This window comes from Leguminivora glycinivorella, chromosome 1 (genome assembly GCF_023078275.1).
Source record: "Leguminivora glycinivorella isolate SPB_JAAS2020 chromosome 1, LegGlyc_1.1, whole genome shotgun sequence".
In the NCBI taxonomy this organism is placed as follows: Eukaryota; Metazoa; Arthropoda; class Insecta; order Lepidoptera; family Tortricidae; genus Leguminivora; species Leguminivora glycinivorella.
The window spans coordinates 9,687,772-9,706,636 of record NC_062971.1 but is presented as its reverse complement, the minus strand read 5'-3'; the positions used below and the strand labels follow the sequence as shown (position 1 = coordinate 9,706,636).

The 18,865-nt window shown below is 41.9% G+C and overlaps 1 protein-coding gene across 1 annotated transcript in view; it reads left to right on the top strand.

Annotated features, from left to right (window-relative positions):
- Positions 1 to 414: 414 nt before the first annotated feature.
- The window catches only part of LOC125233822, a 143,186-nt gene continuing 124,735 nt past the window's right edge, over positions 415 to 18,865 (top strand). The window contains exons 1-3 of the mRNA XM_048139955.1: positions 415 to 502; positions 602 to 811; positions 1,432 to 4,051. Coding sequence (XP_047995912.1) covers positions 415 to 502; positions 602 to 811; positions 1,432 to 3,971 — 2,838 coding nt within the window. The 3' untranslated portion in view covers positions 3,972 to 4,051. The remainder of the gene's footprint in view (positions 503 to 601; positions 812 to 1,431; positions 4,052 to 18,865) is intronic.

Here is an 18,865-nt window from a genome sequence, read left to right as displayed (position 1 = left end):
TTGATGCGCCGCCACCTGCTGAGACTGCGACGGCTACTGTAGTGAGCGGTGCCCTCTCCGCTGCGAAGCAGAGAGAATGCACCACTCCTAATACAGAAGCTGGCGCGTCGGTGTCGGAGGTTAGCGAACCGAGCTCCGTTGAGAGACAGAGCTCGACAGGCGAACCTGCGGTCCCCCAACCAACCTCCAGCGCAAGCGAGAGGGCGGGAGGGGCGTCAGCCTGCCCGCTGACAACCCCGCGCGAGGACGCTGATGACAGCGACCTTGAGAGGGATGTCGCGCAGCTGATGGACCACGACGCCCCGCTGGAATCGGACGAGGAGATGAGCATCAAAGATGGCTCCTCCACCCCTAACTAACTTCATACAAACCAACCTCCAGCATAAACAAGCCGCAACGGCTACCTTGCGAAGAATGCTGGAGGTCAACAACGAGACCGTCGCCCTTATCCAGGAGCCGTGGATAAGGAAGGGCAGAATCTGCGGTCTAAACAACATCGGAGGTAAGCTACTTCTGGACACAACCGTAATCAATCCACGCACTTGCATATATCTCCCCAAACAAATCAACGCAGTTTTAATGAATGAGTTCTGTTCCAGAGACCTGACTACGGTCAGGCTCCAGAGTAACTGCGCCAGCAGCCCAGAGATCATCATAGCGTCTGCCTACCTGCCGGGCGACGCGGACATACCGACGGTCGAGCTGGCAAACCTCATCCGACACTGCGAAAACAAGAAGCTTGAGCTGATCGTCTCGGCGGATGCGAACGCGCACCACAGGCTGTGGGGCAGCGAATCTTCCAACAGACGAGGTGAGGACCTAGTAGAGTTTCTATTTTCCACCAACCTTAAGCTCATGAACAGGGGGTCGGAACCCACGTTCGTGACCTCCAGATTCCAAACTATTATCGACATCACACTCGCTACGGAAAGAGCATCGCAAATGATTTCTGATTGGCATGTGTCAAAGGACCTGTCATGCTCCGACCATAGATGGGTAAGATACAAACTAAGCGTTGAGACTCCAAAACCAGAACCCTGGCGCAACCCGAGACGTACGGACCGCGTCAAGTTCAACAGGTTATTGTCTAGCAATCCGGAACTCGCAGTACTCCCAGGAAGCTACGCGGAACCTGCTGACATAGAGGCACACGTAAATAAACTAACAGAGATACTAACGGAAACGTTTACTAGCACTTGTCCACTAACAACACCCTCGACTAAGGCCGGCAGCCGGAAAGGCTGGTGGGGACCTGAACTCGAGAAACTGCGAGGCAAACTTCGCAAACTGTTCAATAGAGCAAAGAATACTAGGAGGGCGACAGACTGGGAAGCATACAAGGCGACCCAAGCGCTGTACAAAAACCGCATCCGAGAACGGAAACGCGATTGCTGGAGGGCCTTCTGCACCAACATCGAGACCAACTCTCAGGCTGCCAGGGTAAAAACATCCTCTCCAGCGACCCCGCCAGAAATATAGGCTCCCTGAGGAAAACTGATAACAGCTACACGACTACCGACAGTGAGACCTGCAAGCTGTTACTCGACACACACTTCCCCGATTGCTCCGTCACGGAGGAGACTTCATGGGGAGGGGCGGACAGGCAAAGGTTAGTACAACCAACTGCAGCCGCCGTGGACACTGCCACTAGAGCCGTAACACTGGAAAAGGTACTATGGGCAATAAACAGTTTCTCTCCATACAAGGCAGCTGGGCTAGACGGCATTTTTCCGGGACTCCTCCAGTGGGGTAAGGACATCATCGCGCCGCACCTAATAGTAATCTACAGAGCCTGCCTAATTCACGGTTACATCCCTGTGAAATGGAGAGAAGTAAAAGTGGTATTCATACCCAAACCAGGTAAGAACGACTATACGCAACCAAAGGCATATAGGCCGATAAGCCTGACATCCTTCCTACTAAAAACAATGGAAAGGCTCTGCGATCGCGATCTCAGAGACGGGGCACTGTTGCGTAGTCCTCTTCACCACCAACAACACGCCTATTCCTCAGGCAAATCAACGGAATCTGCACTACATAGTGTGATATCACCAATAGAAGATGCTCTATCAACTAAATCATCAGCACTTGTAGCCTTCATCGACGTAGAAGGGGCTTTCGACAAGACGCAATTCAACAGCATAAGCCAAGCACTGCTAAACCATGGCGCTGACCAGACCATATCCTCATGGATTGACAGCATGCTAAGGAACAGAGCAGTGCAGGTAAACGTGAATAGCAACACAAGAGCCATTGTATCCAGAGGCTGCCCGCAAGGAGGGGTAATCTCGCCACTCTTGTGGAACCTCGTGGTAGACAGCCTCATTAGAGCGCTCAACGAGGCCGGCTATTATACCGTGGGCTATGCAGACGATGTAGCTATCCTCATTAGAGGGAAGTTCGAGCCAGTCCTATGCGACCTAATGCAGGGCGCGCTCAAAATCGTCGAACAATGGTGCTCGGAGCAGGGACTATCCGTAAATCCATCCAAAACTGAATTAGTACTGTTCACGAAAAAGCGTAGTATAAGGAACCTTCAGTTACCTAAGCTCCAGGGAGTGACACTAGCACTTACCAGAGAGGTAAAGTATTTAGGTATCACACTGGATGACAAACTGCTATGGAATAAACATCTTGAGAATAAACTAGATAAAGCCCGCATCACATTCTGGCAGTGCAAGAGACTTCTGGGTAAGACCTGGGGCCTTCACCCAAGAATTACCATGTGGTTATATACTGCAGTGATACGGCCTATTATTGCATACGGCGCTGTGGTTTGGTGGCCTAGAACCAAACTCACCACAGCGAGGAATAAACTGCAGCGTTTCCAAAGGTTAGCAAGCATTGCTACCACGGGCTGCATGCGAACTACACCCTCAGAGGCCCTGGAGGTCCTTTTAGGACTACCGCCCTTGGACCTATTCATACAGCAAGAGGCGGCCTCCGCGGCGGTGAGGCTTAAATCACTCAACCTCTGGGGTGCATCGAACGGGGCTCACACCATGATCCTTAGGAACGCCATTGAATACCAACCACTAATGATGGCTCCTAACGACAGGGTACCCAAAGTATACATCTTCAACAGAAAATACAACATACAACTTGTTGAGGAGGAAAACGATTGGTCGAGAATACACGAACTACGCATATACACCGACGGTTCTAAAACCAAGACAGGGTCGGGTGCGGGCGTGTATTCTCCCGAAATAAACACGCATATCTCAACAGCCTTAGGCGAGTATAGCTCCATCTACCAATGTGAATGCTTCGCCATTATACAGGCTGCCAACGCAGTAGCTAAGCGGCGTATCACAAACCAAGAGATACGCATCGTGTCTGACAGCGCTGCAGTACTGCGAGCCCTAGATAGCAAGACCATTCAGTCCGGGCTCATACTAGAGTGCCACCGAGCATTGGAGGTGATAGGGTCAAACAACCTAGTCACGCTACAATGGATAAAGGGGCACAGCGGCTCTCTAGGGAACGACGCAGCAGACGAGCTGGCCAGAAAAGGTTCGGACCAGAAAGCGACTGGGCCAATCCCGATGCTTCCCTTACCGTTTGGTCAACTCAGGTCATGGATGCGTCAAAAAACCAGAACACAACACGCTGAGCAATGGGCAAACACCAGTACCTGTAGACATTCCCGGGAAGTAGTGCCACACCCGGATGCGCGCTTAACAAAGCGCCTACTAACTCTGAATAGAGCATCGCTACGAATAATCGTAGGCAACATTACTGGACACTGCCCACTTAACAAACATTTACATGTTATAGGTAAGACCGACAGCCCTCTATGCCGAGGATGCCTGTCGGCCGAAGAAACGGTCGCCCACGTCATCCTGGAGTGCGAGGGAGTGAACACACAACGGGCTCAAATCCTCAAAACGACGAGGTCACTCCGAGAAGCCTGTGGAGACACCAGGAGGATCCTGCGCTTCTGGGCGGAGTTAGGCTGGCTGGACCCCTAGCTGGCAAATACAGCACGCACAATGGCCTCTATCTTTGAGGCTAAGTGCGGAAACCGGAGCCCATAACCATAACCATAACCATAACCATAACACACGTAAATGAACACGGGATAGGAAAAAACACTAATAACCCTAATAATTATCCGTTGATAGCTCAAAGTATGTTTTTATCATTGTTGGCTTCCATTAAATAATTTATTTTCTAAATTACCATGAATCTGCAAGGTACACTTTCTTTATGAGGACCTTTAGTTGGAAGCTGGTAAAGAGGTCTTAGCATCGGTGGAGAACTGCAACCCTATGAGGTATAAGACCTTACAGTCCAAAAAATCTGGAACTTCCTGGATTCAACATGCATGAGTAAGGTTTTTTAATCACAAAGGGCCGTCACAATAGATCACTGCTGGTCGGCGTGACGCGGTAAGGCCCACAATACCCCCAATAATAATCGGAGGAAGGGAGGAACACACATCGTCAGCACAACCATAGGAATTCCATTGTGCGCAGTCAATTGATGAGTGTCGAGAAAAAAAAAAGAGGTTTACACACAACTATGGTGGAAACGGATGTCCAGCATATAGCTCTCGGCATACAAATTTGGGTTGGATGCAGATAGTTGATCCAGAAAACTGGTTTTGTTTTTTGCGTCGTGCAGCAATGTCAGCACTGATTAATTTTCCATATGTTAATGCGATAGATACCCGGATCGGTAGTCCAAAGTAGCAACGAATGGTTACCGTGCTACCGCAGCCAGGCCGGGAAAGACCAAAAAAGAGATAAAAGGACGACCTCGATGCATTTTTATAATGACTGGCGGGAGCTAACAGCAAACTGTAATGAGTGGCGATAAAAAGGACAGGCCTTTACCCAGCAGTGGGCCACATATTAGGCTACATAAAAAACAAGATACCTACGATTAAATGAAGGTTGGAATTTAATAATAATAATGAAAATAAATAAAGGATTATAATAATTATAATGAAAAGCTTCAATTCCTGCAAAACCAGATCAGCAACGAAATTAAGATCACGCAAAGTGAAGCCAACCTGGGTAGTATACCTCTATGAGTAACTAGGACGCAAAAATCATCGCGTCCCATTCCATAATATAGTTCTACACACAGTGGCTATAAGCAGTTTGCCGACGCGATGGGCACATAGGTATTTTTCGAGGAGCCCTGAAATCTTGAATAATACATGATAGTTATCTAGATGGAAAAATATCTGAATCCAACAGGGATGGTCTTGGCTCTCCAGATCTGGTATTTTCGTAGGCGCTATAACCATTAGGTTATAGTCAAGACGTAAGCCAGAGCAAAATCGCACACAGATCTCCCAGCATGCCCAGTTTTTCGCATGCCATTAAGAACTTTATACTGAAGTCCCTCATGTTTCTGACTGCTGAATAACAAATATTTTATTCATAGTAAAGTTTATTGGGCAATTGTAACAAATATTGCATAAAAAAATCCAAAAATATATCCAAATAGTGCAAATACAAATACCAAGTTTGAGCAGTTTATTTACCACCGGCGCACACCTCTACTGGTGACCACCATCTATCTCCATCATCAGACCCTGAGTACCACTTCTTGTCAAAGGTCTTGTTGAGACGAACCCAATGAGCCTAAACACGGTGTGGTTTAGTAATATGGTTCATTGGTACTGGTGACCACCATCTGTCTCCATCATCAGACCCTGAGTACCACCTCTTGTCAAAGGTCTTGTTGAGACGATTCCAATGAGCCTTAACACGAAGTGGTTTAGTTCCATGGTTCATCGGTACTGGTGACCACCTTCTGGCTCCATCATCAGATCCCGAATACCATCTTGATGTGTCTTACCATCTTGACCGTATTGTAATTTTCACATATTTATCATCATAACGTTGTAATACTTTAATTAACATTCAAACATAACAAAATATTACAAAAGCAAATATTTACGGATCTAGGATCGAATTCGTTCGTCGCTGTTTACACACACACAATGCGAGGATAACCCGTGTATAAACAAGGCGTCCGACCCACACAACGATAAATATTCTCGACGTTCGCGATGAAAACTCGGAGAGCGAAGCGACATACGTCTCACTTCCACGAGCTCCGGCGCGGCACTGAAATCGCAGGCGTCCGTCGCCGGTAAAATAGCGACAAGAAGGCTAGTTTTCAAAAAATTGGCAAAAAATCATTATAAAATATTATAACGACAAATGGATAACAGCAATTTAAGCAGATTGTGCAGATTATTTATATACTAAAATAACTTCGATAACATGTAGATCTTCGAAGAAATGATCACTTGTTTCGATGTATTTTCAAGACAAAATTGAGTTCGTTTTACTTTCAATTTCTCAATTTCAAAGGATTAAATGATAAATATTGTTTAATGGGCCTAAAGTACAAGATATTAGGAGCTTAAATTTACCGCATTTATGAGAGTGAGCTTATCAAATTGTACATAATAAGAGCTCCGAAATCAGTGCTTCACGCGGTTTTTCCTAAACGAGCATCAGAAAAAAAATCATTACTAATTGAATAAGCTTTTTCTTCCGTATGTTTTTTAATTAACCGGCAGTTAATAAGACGTTATAACTGAAACAAGTACTTTTACTGTCTTTTAGTATGGGTAAAGTGTACAATTTTATCGTTGAATATTGCGCATTTTACAATATATCGCCATTTTTTGTCATAGCGCTCTTAACTTACTCTCGCTAGCAATTTTCGACTTCCGCCCCACGTTGCACAAAATGTACTATTTTTCACGCCTACGCCTGACGGCAATGCAAATGTGCTTGTTCACAAGTTTTAAGTAGTAGTACTTATATTAGTTATATTACTACATACTGACTTCAGAACTAAGTATATTTAATTCAAAACATCTGGTCGTCCCTATCGCACTTACAAATAGTGCCAGCCAGATGTTTTATCATTTATCGCGCGACCATACTTGCCTGCCAGATTGTTTAGTGTAGTGTAGTATTATCTTCCCGTGGGTGTCGTAGAAGTCGACTGTGGGATATAGGTTAAATTGGCAACCTGTCACTGCAATGACACAATTTCGTTTTTATTGAACACCTTAATTGCCGAGAGTGGCATTGAGACTTGAGTAGTTTCATGTGCTCTGCCTACCTCTCTATGGGATCCAGGCGTGATTGTATGTATGTATATAGATTATTTAGCTTCTCGCCTGCGCATTTACATATTCATATGTGAATAGGTACTGACAAATTATATATTTTCAAATCTGACATCATCATTGTATACAGTATAGACAACAAGTCAAGATTGAATCGAAAAACAAACTTGGGTTTTCAGATTCAGATTCAATAGTTTATTCATGGTAACCACATAAATTATTTACATAAGTAATTTCATAATTACAAAAAAATAAGCCAAGAAAAAATTTTCATTGTAGCGTCGATCCGATCTCACGGTATATTGCTCTATCAGCTATCAGCTTATTGGTCCTCTTTTGTAAAGCGCCTACACTACGTCAACTATAACAGTGAAATGTTTCCTATAAAGGGAGAGGCTGCGGGCCGATTGGACCGATTGCTCTCATAAACATTTTACTCGCGCCGCTCCAGCGACGCCTGCGTACGGATTCGCGTAAAGCCGGACGATGTTTTATTACCCTACTAAAAGAACAACTACAGAGCAGTCACAAACATGAAACTGGGGCAACAGAATCGAACAGTTTTTCTTGACGTTTATGACACAATATATTCAATTTTATAAAATCTCGATTTTATTCGCAAATAAAGTTCGATTCAATTTCGTTAACAATGTATACTGAAGAAAACATCCAATCCGTTTTGTTTCAATTTACCAATTTTCCGAAACAATGGTTGTCAACAGCCAAACTTTTCGGAGTGACTTTGATATATAGTTACTAAACAAAATTTATCGATGAATGTTTTGAAACAGAACGTCAAAACCTGCTCACCGATTCAATTAAAAGTTGAGCGAAACAAAGGTTAGGCAGAGGGTTCCAGTAGTACATTGGTCCGGTAGACGAGCAAAAGCTTTTCGCCGCAGGCAGTCTTGTTACTTTATGTCGAAATTCCAAATCCTCACTGAACGAACACTGCGCTATCTCTTCCTACGCGATTGCGTATAGGACGTGCATGTTATTTTATCTGTATTGGAGATATGTATTTCTTACTAGACACAATAAATTTTGTTCTTAACGCACAAGCAAAACTGATGAACAAATCTTCTTCTCTTTTGGCAAAACCAAGGATGAAATAATATGTTTCTGTATTAACAGAGTGGTTTATACATGATGACGGTTGTCGTCTATATAGCTGTGTATAAAGAAGACAACTGGCGCAGATCCTGCCTGGTGGGTTTCTAGCAGTGAACGTGTTAAGAGTAAAGAAGCCATAACTCGGAAATACGTACCTACATATTTCAATTATGTAGATGAAACTTCAATTATACCTAATACCATAGGTTATCCAGGCGGGAAATACGAAATACAATTTTCGCTCACACCACAAAATAATTTTGCAAATTTAATCATAGCGTACAATTTGTCCAGTCTGGAAACTGCTTATAAGCGTGCAATATAAACAACTCGATCAGAACTAAATTTCCCCTTGGATGCTGTGTTTATTTATTGGTTACACCCTAAACCCGGATTGCTCTACGGGAGTACATACCTACCTACAGTCCTACATATGCGAGTCGTGGAAATTGCGACAGAGTTTTATAGGAGGTTATCGAGTGATTTCTTGACAAATTGCTCTAATTTTTCATGAGATTGAACGCGTTGAATTCGCAGTGGCGCCGCTACCGCTACGCTTGCCTGACAGCTCTAATGTTCCTCATCTTGTCGTACATTTTTCATCTGTAATGCGTAAAGAGAGGCATGGTTCGTAGGTTATAATAGTACATTACGATACAAGTGCGTAAAAAAGGAAGCACAAAACGAGTGGCGATAAATTAAAACACGACCGAAGGGAGTGTTTTAAATCGACACGAGTTACGAATTTCCTTTTCGCACGTGTATCGTACGACGTTTTTCAGTACAGATGACACTCCGAAATTTCGACGTGGCATATAATGAACCACTTCTCGCACTAGTGCGTAAAAAAAACACCATCTGAACTAAAAATATTATTAAACAGCATTAATAGATAAGCAGGGTAGGATAGGGTAGGCCGGGGTCAATAGAACCGTTTTCAACGTTAAATGATAAAACCTATATAAATGGGTCGCGTCGCTTGTTTGTTTGTTTGCTTACTTTTCGAAACCCGCTCATCCCGATACTTGACGTGTAGCGAATTTGCTTTGCGCTAGTTTATTCTATTACTCTTAAACACGGCAAAATAGCCGTTAAAAGTTAAAAAAAAACCTAACAAATGTGAAATGTTTCGAAGAATGTGCTTAAATTTCTAAATGCACTGGACATAGACCCTATCGAAATCCTAAAAATCTTTATTTACATGAACATATTTACATAATTATATAAGAAACTAAGACTAAACTTAAAAGCTAGCTAATGTCTAATCTTTGAACATGTTAATTCGTACCGCAATTAAGAATGCTCGCTCCATAGCTGGCCTAAAAAACACGTCGTGCAAAGTAAAACTCTCCATTAAATTTAATGGCATTATGGTGTCTGGGATAGTTAAGAATATAGGTAGTTCGCTCGAAAATAGGATTACTTCGAATTTTTACCGCAAATGAGAGATAAATCGAGTGCAATGGTTTAATCAGATTTAATGTTGATTTCCGTGTGCCACTACAGGGAGGGCTTTGTAACGTAAATCAAATATTAAACTTGAAACGTATACTCTCTGTTATGTACTTTATACCTAGTACAGCTTTAGTACATTTTGCGGCCAGTAGTGATCGTAAAATTTGGATCTAATTACCTAGCAAGTTAAATTTTCGCTGCGATGTTGTAGTAAGCGTAAGTCCGTTTTCACACTATCCGATCCGATATCGGATGTCGGAAGGATTTCAATGGAAAAAATTCAAGATGGCGCCTGTAATATATGGAACATCGGTCCGACATCCGATATCGGATCGGATAATGTGAAAACGCACTAAAATGGAAGGTAGTTGGCCCAAAATAGACATTCAAACGTTTATAAAAGTTTGACATATGGCACGTTGATTCTTATACCTACATACAAAATCGTTATAGATTTTTCCAGGTGTGAAATAACGATTTTTTAGACTCAATGAAGGTGCCAAAGTTGAGTTTCAGGTTCTAGGCTGTCGGTAATAGGTCGATGCTAGTCAGTCGGTGGCTATACATCGGGTGGCAAACTACCAGTGTCGTACTGGGAAACGCGACGGGTTTCGCTCGCTCAACCGCATAAGGTCAGTAGAAGCCGACAATGCTGGGTTGCGCATGTCGTTTATGTGAAGCAGGAAAAGGGTTGCGGAGAGAACAGACCCCTGAGGAACACCGGCGTCAATGGCCATGAGGTCGAAGAGCAGCCATCAATGACCACTCTGATCGACCGTTCACTCAGGTCAGATAGCCAACTGCAAAGGTCAGCAGGGATGCCGTATGCAGGAAGCTTGCTAAGGAGACTTGCGTGCCAAACCCTGTCAAAGGCCTTCGAGATGTCCAGTGAAACAGCAAGCGCTTCACCGTTCCTCTCGATGGCTTCGCCACAGCGGTGCGTGACATACGCTAGGAGATCTCCAGTAGACCGACCCCGGCGAAAGCCATATTGACGGTCACTGAGCAGATCGTTTGTCTCGAGGTAAGTCAGCAACTTGCCGTTAAGTACCCTTTCCATGACTTTACAGAGCATGGAGGTAATGGCGATTGGTCGGTAATTGCAGGGATCACAGTAGATTTTTCACAGTTTCAGGTGGAGGTCGCTGTCAGTCGGTGGCTATACATCGGGTAATCTAGTGGTAAGGACGTTAACCGCATAAGGTCAGTAGAAGGGTTCGATTTTCGTCTCGGCTACCGGTGGCCGTGATCGCTTTTTCCTTGATGTATGATATAAATATTTCAGGAGTAATCGTAAATTAAAATTACTTTGCGAGCCATATAATTCATGTACCTACCTATAACTATGGAAAGTTAAAGACGATATCCATCGTTAGTTGGTTTAATTTTGACCATTCTGACCACAATAGAAGTTTTTCTGAAAGCATAAACCTAGAGTAATTTTTCATTTTTTTTTTATATGATAGTTTGCTTCCTCGCGTTTTATATTGTAAATGGGAAAGTGTGTGTGTCTCTTTGTTTGTCCGTCTTTCACGGCAAAACGAAGCGACGAATTGACCCGATTTTTTAAGTGGAGATAGTTGAAGGGATGGAGAGTGACATAGACTACTTTTTGTCTCTTTCTAACGCGAGCGAAGCCGTGGGCAAAAGCTAGTATGTACATAAATAGGTATCTGTGAGAAAATCAATACCGTATAATATTTATCTTTGGGAAAACTTTGCTATTCGCGTAAGCTTCTAAGATTACCTGCTCTTTGACTTGTAATACTGTTGACATAAGTCATAATATTTCAGAACACGCTTGGATGCAAATTAATAACATAGCGGCAGCTTTATAAATAAAACGGCTGGATGTATCTGAGCGGGTGAGCGAGCCGGGCGCTCCTTTAATTGATTCGACGCGAGATTGCTCGCCCGCGGAGATAGGCGGACATTTTTAACTGGCCCTTTTGTTTTAAAAATGACTTTACCCGGTCGGGAATCCGTAAACAGGCGACCCTTTTGTATGCCAATGAAGCTTTTAGCCATGTACCGGAATAATGATTATCTTTATTGAAGCGGACCCACTTTTTTGTTTATTTCGTTATTTTTAGGACTACGAGCACATTCACACAAATGGAAATTGTACTTATACACGGTGTTTCCGGTATCACTCAAAACCTCAGACACCCCAACTGATTTTTATTTTTTTAAACTCATCTAGAGTATTCATCTTTTAATCTGATCGTTACTTTTTTTTTATTGAATTTTTAATTTTCTGTACAGCTCTACTTGACTTTTAGCTCTACACTCAATAAAGTAATTGCTAACTACCATCATAAACCATAACACTATTTATTTGTGTACGTTACTGCAACGACATAAGGTTTACCAATAGACAGCTAAGATGTCACTGTAAAACACTTTAAAGCTTTGTCACAGTAAACTTCAAATTGGACAGGTAATCGCAGTAAGCAAATAAACTCAATATTCAAAATGACAAGGTTGTAATTAGGTACGAGTTCAATTTGTTATGACTTATGATAAACATTAAGATTAAACTGACAAACAACGTCAAACTAGTAGCGGAAAAAAAAAATCGTCCAAGTAACCAGCCAGTATTAATACCCCTAAATACTGAAAAAAGGTAAACAACCTCTTAGCAATGCGATATACACAATGTTGTATTACGAGTACAATAGAATGGGCACGTAAAAAATAATTAATAATACTAATTTAAATAAAAATATTACCCCCATCAAGATATAGCTCAATCGATTCTACTCTCGATTCTGAACAAACTGTTTTCAGGTTTTTAGTGTTAAGTGAAACACGGTGTATAACATCCAAATAAAATACTTTGGTATTAACTCCGGCTGAACCGTATGCTCTAGCAATTTCAACTGTATTGAATTATTGTTAATACATATTTGGGTTGGAATTTCTAATAGGTATTCGATTCGGTTAATAGGTTGTTTGCACCTATACAGTATAGTACAAACCCTATCCTCCCTATTTTAGTCACTATTTAATTTTTGACAGATAATAAAAGCGTCTTATTCATCTGATGTACACATACCTAGTAGATAACTAGATATATAAAGTGCCACCGTAACCCTTGTTTCAAATTACAAGTGCTACGCGAAAAGCTACGCCTTGCGCTACGAACGTGTCGACGTCAACTTCGCTACACAATAACCGCCTCGCTCTACAGTCGGATCCGAAACCCAATATCTTTATTGTCTTCGGTTCAGACTCTGGCGGTTTTGTCTAGCTTTATCAATTTTATTTGCGCGAAACACGTTCTTTTTATGATGCCTTTGTTTCGTGGAGGTGGACCTAAAACAATTTGCAATTTTGAAGGGTAAAATTCAATTAAGGCAGGGTTTTGAGGGCACCACGCTCAATCAGGTTGCCTGAAAACATTTCTTTGCGTTCAAAAAATTTCAGCTATTTAACAATAGTACATTACGATACAACAATAGCACAACATTTAACAATAGTACTTTTCGAACGTATGTCGTACGACGTTTTTCAGTACAGATGTCCCTCCGAAGTTTCGACCTGACAAGAAAAGAAATTAACCACTTCTAGCACTAATAAGTAGTGCGTAAAAAAGCACCATCTGTACTGAAATAATATATTACGATACAAGTGCGGAAAAGAGGCAATTCGAAACGAGTGGCGATAAATCTGTACGACGTTTTTCAGTGCCGTTTGAAGTTTCGACCTGCCAAGAAATGAGCTGCTTTGCGAACTAGTGCGGGAAATAAACACCATATGTATCTACTGAAAAGTCATTTTAATACAAAATATGTAAGGTACAGCGGGGCAAATCTCGACTGTGGGGCAATTGTAACTAATCCATTTTTTCCATTATTAGTTACACTATGAAGTTGAGTTCTACGTGTATCCACTGAACACGCCTACCATATACAACCGATGGACACTATATTTAATAATGCAAACATTATAAAACATGGAAAAAATGGACCACTTACATTTGCCCCCAGTCGAGATTTACCCCGCTGTACCTAAGTACCGCTGTACTTACTTCAATATTTTTTAACCGTCGCCTCATATCTCAAGAAGGACGGTTATCAAGTCGTCTGTATGTTTTTTTATTTTTTTATTTTTTATGTTTGTTCCTCGATATCTCCGTCGTTCCTGGACCGATTTTGAAAATTTTTTTTTTGATTGAATGTATATCCGGGCATTATGATACTGCGGCTGCCCGTAATAAGTCAACCCCTCTTTTTCTAATAAGTCAACCCCTCTTTTTCTGCTTCGATAGTACCAGAACCCGACTAAGCCGACTGAGCACCATTTGCAAATGGTACGATTTTATAACCCGGCCCCGCCTACCGCGGCACAATGTTTGTGGGGGCATTCTGCAGAGCTAGTTCATCATCTAAGTTTGTTAACAATTGGTTTAAAGTGCTATCTTATCCCTCTCCTAGCAAGAAAGAGACACTTGGTCATACCTACGAAACAAACTAGGCGTCTCACCATCTTTGCCATTCGTGAACGTACACTTTTATGATAGCACTTACCGGTAGCTCTGCCTTATGGCTCTCGCCCTCCCCCGACATCATCTATATGTCTCACTAAGGCTCGAGGTGAGCTCTGCTCTGCGGCCTATGTCGGACTTTTCGTTTAACTCTAAATCATCGATTATAAGTCCTATCTTAGCCATCCTTGACATCGAGAGGTCCTACGGCACTGCAGGCGATTCGCGGCTGTGTCCTTTGTAGTTTGATATGAAACTGCGTACAGTCTCTTGAACAGATCGGCACGAAAGTCTGCTACGATGGGAGCTAAAGTTATGGGTTATTGTTTTTTTAAGTTGGATGAACTGGATAAAGGGCTATGGGAGGAGACTATCGGACACCTGTCGTGACAATAAGTCTCTTGTAAAAGTCAGGAGGTGACTTGCCAACTCATTGAGTGGGCCCTGCAAAAGGGGCGCATACACGGTGCGACAACAGAGCAACACTTGAAGAGTGGCTGAAAGGTTGTCGAGAGGTGAGACCGCGGTAGCCAGATTCCGGTGATCCGTTTAGCAGGCCGCTGGCGTTATGACACTTTCCCATTTATAATATTAGTATGGATGCTCATACTGTGTAATTTTCTTCGCGTAAATAAAAAGAAATGTCTATAAAATGTCTATTCTTGGGCAAAATTCAGTTATTTGGTGTGTTATTATTACTTTGCCCAAAAGAGGATGGGCATTATGTATAATGCCCGGGCAAAATTCAGCTATCCGGTGTGGTATTATTATTTTGCCCAACAGAGGATGGGAATTATGTATGATAGCCAGGCAAAATTTAGCTATTCGATATGTTATTATCACTTTGCCCAACAGAGGATGGGCATTATGCATAATGCCCGGGCAAAATTCAGCTATACTATATGTTATTATCACTTTGCCCAACATAGGATGGGCATTATGTATAATGCCCGGGCAAAATTCAGCTGTACGATATGTTATTATTACTTTGCCCAACAGAGGATGGGCATTATGTATAATGCCCGGGCAATTTAATTATTTGAATAGTTATTATCAAACTGCCCACTCACAATGGGCATTATTCATAATGCCCGGGCATTATGTATAATGTCCGATTTATCACTTGGTCCATAACATATATATGTCGCAGTAAGATAGATAAAGCCGTTATATAGTCATAACCCTAGGGATATAATTATAACATATACATACAGATTGGTCCCATTTTTCTCAGAACCCAGTTCTGATGATGGGATCCTGGAGAAATCGAGGGAACTCCTCAAATCTGAAAGGCATACATATGGTGATTTTTGTGTTAATAAAGGAACAGCATGCATTTAGGTACGGAACAGTGACATTTGGTGCAGTGGAACTGCTGATGATGGCCAGAACGGAACTCTTCAAATCTGAACGGCACGCTTATAGTGACTTGGGTATTTTTATACGAACAGCATGCACTTTCGTACAGAACAGTGACATTTGGTGCAGTGGAATTTCTGATGATGGTCAGAACCGAACTCCTCAAATCTGAACGGCACGCTTATAGTGACTTTGGTATTTTTATAAGAACAGCATGCACTTTCGTCCAGAACAGTGACATTTGGTGCAGTGGAACTGCTGATGATGGCCAGAACCAAACTCCTCAAATCTGAACGGCACGCTTATAGTGACTTTGCCATTTTTATAAGAACAGCATGCACTTTCGTCCAGAACAGTGACATTTGGTGCAGTGGAATTTCTGATGATGGTCAGAACCGAACTCCTCAAATCTGAACGGCACGCTTATAGTGACTTTGGTATTTTTATAAGAACATCATGCACTTTCGTTCAGAACAGTGACATTTGGTGCAGTGGAACTGCTGATGATGGCCAGAACCAAACTCCTCAAATCTGAACGGCACGCTTATAGTGACTTTGCCATTTTTATAAGAACAGCATGCACTTTCATCCAGAACAGTGACATTTGGTGCAGTGGAATTTCTGATGATGGTCAGAACCGAACTCCTCAAATCTGAACGGCATACTTATAGTGACTTTGGTATTTTTATAAGAACAGCATGCACTTTCGTCCAGAACAGTGACATTTGGTGCAGTGGAACTGCTGATGATGGCCAGAACCAAACTCCTCAAACCTGAACGGCACACTCATAGTGACTTTGGTATTTTTGTAAGAAAAGCATGCATTTAAGTTCAGAACAGTGACATTTATTTAGTTATGTTTGTTAAGCATATGTTTTGAAGTCAAAGTTTGTCAAGCTTCGATTTCTTATAATATAATCGGATTCATGAGGAATTGAGGAAACTCCTCAAACCTTAACGTTATACGTATATTCATTTGTGTTTCCATCTAATAATTAAAGCATTAAAAGCAGTTTTAAAAAATACTTACACATTTCTACATAATCCAACATTCGCAAGTAGCTTTCACCAGAACCCGAAAGGCGACGGTTTTTTTTTTCTTAAAAATTATTTCATAAACCGTTTTTGTATCGCTTCACTTCAAACTCGGGTAAATCAATTCTGCTATGTTGATTATCTTTCAAAGTATGATATTTATTCCATCAAACTTAAACTAAAATGGGTTTGTGACTTACTGTTTTGCATAGTCGAAGTGACAATTGTTGTCGCATTAAGCGTTTCGTAGCTAGCGCTGCCTATTAATGCGTTTTCACATTATCCGATCCGATATCGGATGTCGGAAGGATTTCAATAGAAAAAATCCAAGATGGCGCCTGTAATGTATGGGATATCGGTCCGACATCCGATATCAGATCGGATAATGTGAAAACGCACTTACGAAGGGTATCCGATTGTGGCGATGTCTAGGTACCCTGCTTATATTTATCGCGGAGATACGAAAGTTACAGTCGTTGTAAGAAAATACTTTCCTGCCATAAAACAACGATTTCGCTCGACGTTACAGTTTCGTACCACAAACCATGTTTACAAAAAATATTTTCCTCCTCCTACAGTTTCCGATATACTGTACTTTAGGTTGTCTTTATAGTGCTATAAAGTGGTTATTGCTCAAAGGCGATAACAGGCGATTTATAACACTTAAGTGCGCACATGGTCCTTTTGATCATTTCTTACAGAGCTTGGGTTAGATACAGGCATGAGTATGATCTCTGAAAGCACACAGTTGTTATGGGAATCGTAGTCCCACGTACACTGGTTGACTTAGTCGAAACGGGCTCATGTGCTCCGAAAGTGAATATCAGCGTAAGGGTGGGGCATTCCCCGCTAACGTACAACCTACACTTTATATCCTCACGCTAATAATGTTCAGTGTCGCTTATCACACTCGCTGTAAGCTTGAAAAATATTTAGCAGGATATAAAAATAGCTGACATTTTACTGTTATATTAGCTGCTTACATTTACGCCTTGGAAAATGACTGACCATCCATATTGTTAAATATTTAATATGTATTAGTGTATCTACCTATATATAGTATGTATGTATTCGTTATGTAATCTGCTTACTAGCTTGAATTATAAATACCTAGGTAGTTGATGAGCTGATGATATTAACCCATATGCTTTGCCCATAATGCACCTAACACCGAGGTACTGTAAAACTTTGTACAATAAGTAGGTATAGGTTCGAAGAGTTAATTCGCAACTCTGTGCCGTGTGGTGTTGGCATCAGAAAAGAATAGTACCACCCCATCTCATCCCGTGGGTATCGTATAAGGCGACGGTGAAAACTAATGACGGCAGATAGGCACATGCACATGTATGACGCCCGTCTCCTTCGCGCGCGGGGTCCTTCCTCGCGATACCTGTGCACGCCGCCACCACAAAAATAAACGCAACTTTATGAATGGGTTAAATAAAACACGTTATGTAGTGTTTTAACAATCGCTACAAGTTTCCAGTTTCCTCTCGAGTCTTGTCCGCACTTGTAACATAATGTACTATTTATTAAGGAGCCGTGATGGGGTGAAATGTACACCGTCCGTAATTATTATAGGCAGAACGTTTATTCCTCGCAAATGGGAATAGTAGATTCTGTTAGAAAGCAAAACGTGTTTACGGCAGGGCATATATTAAATCCTGAAAGAAGCAAAGGTTTCTATAATTTGAATCCTGAGGCATAGCGAGACTAGTGACGACAGATAGGCACATCACATGACGCCCGTCTCCTTCGCGCGCGGGGTCCTTCCTAGCGATACCTGTGCACGCCGCCACCACAAAAATAAACGCAACTTTATGAATGGGTTAAATAAAACACGTTAGGTAGTGTTTTAACAATCGCTACAAGTTTCCAGTTTCCTCTCGAGTCTTGTCCGCACTTGTAACATAATGTACTATTTATTAAGGAGCCGTGATGGGGTGAAATGAACACCGTCCGTAATTATTACGCAGAACGTTTATTCCTCGCAAATGGGAATAGTAGATTGTGTTAGAAAGCAAAATGACGTATTTACGGCAGGGCATATATTAAATCCTGAAAGAAGCAAAGGTTTCTATAATTTGAATCCTGAGGCATAGCGAGACTAGTGATTGATTCTAAAATATAATCCTAAGCGTAATGAGGGATTAAAGTTTATTATCGACGATGTACAAGTAGTACTAGGTACTCAGTAAAAAAAAAAGTCTAATCGATTATAGAATATGTGCGTATTTTTTTCGTTGCGTTAATATTTTATGTAGGTAACATAAAGTCCTTCAATAGAAAAGTGCCAGTTTGATCCC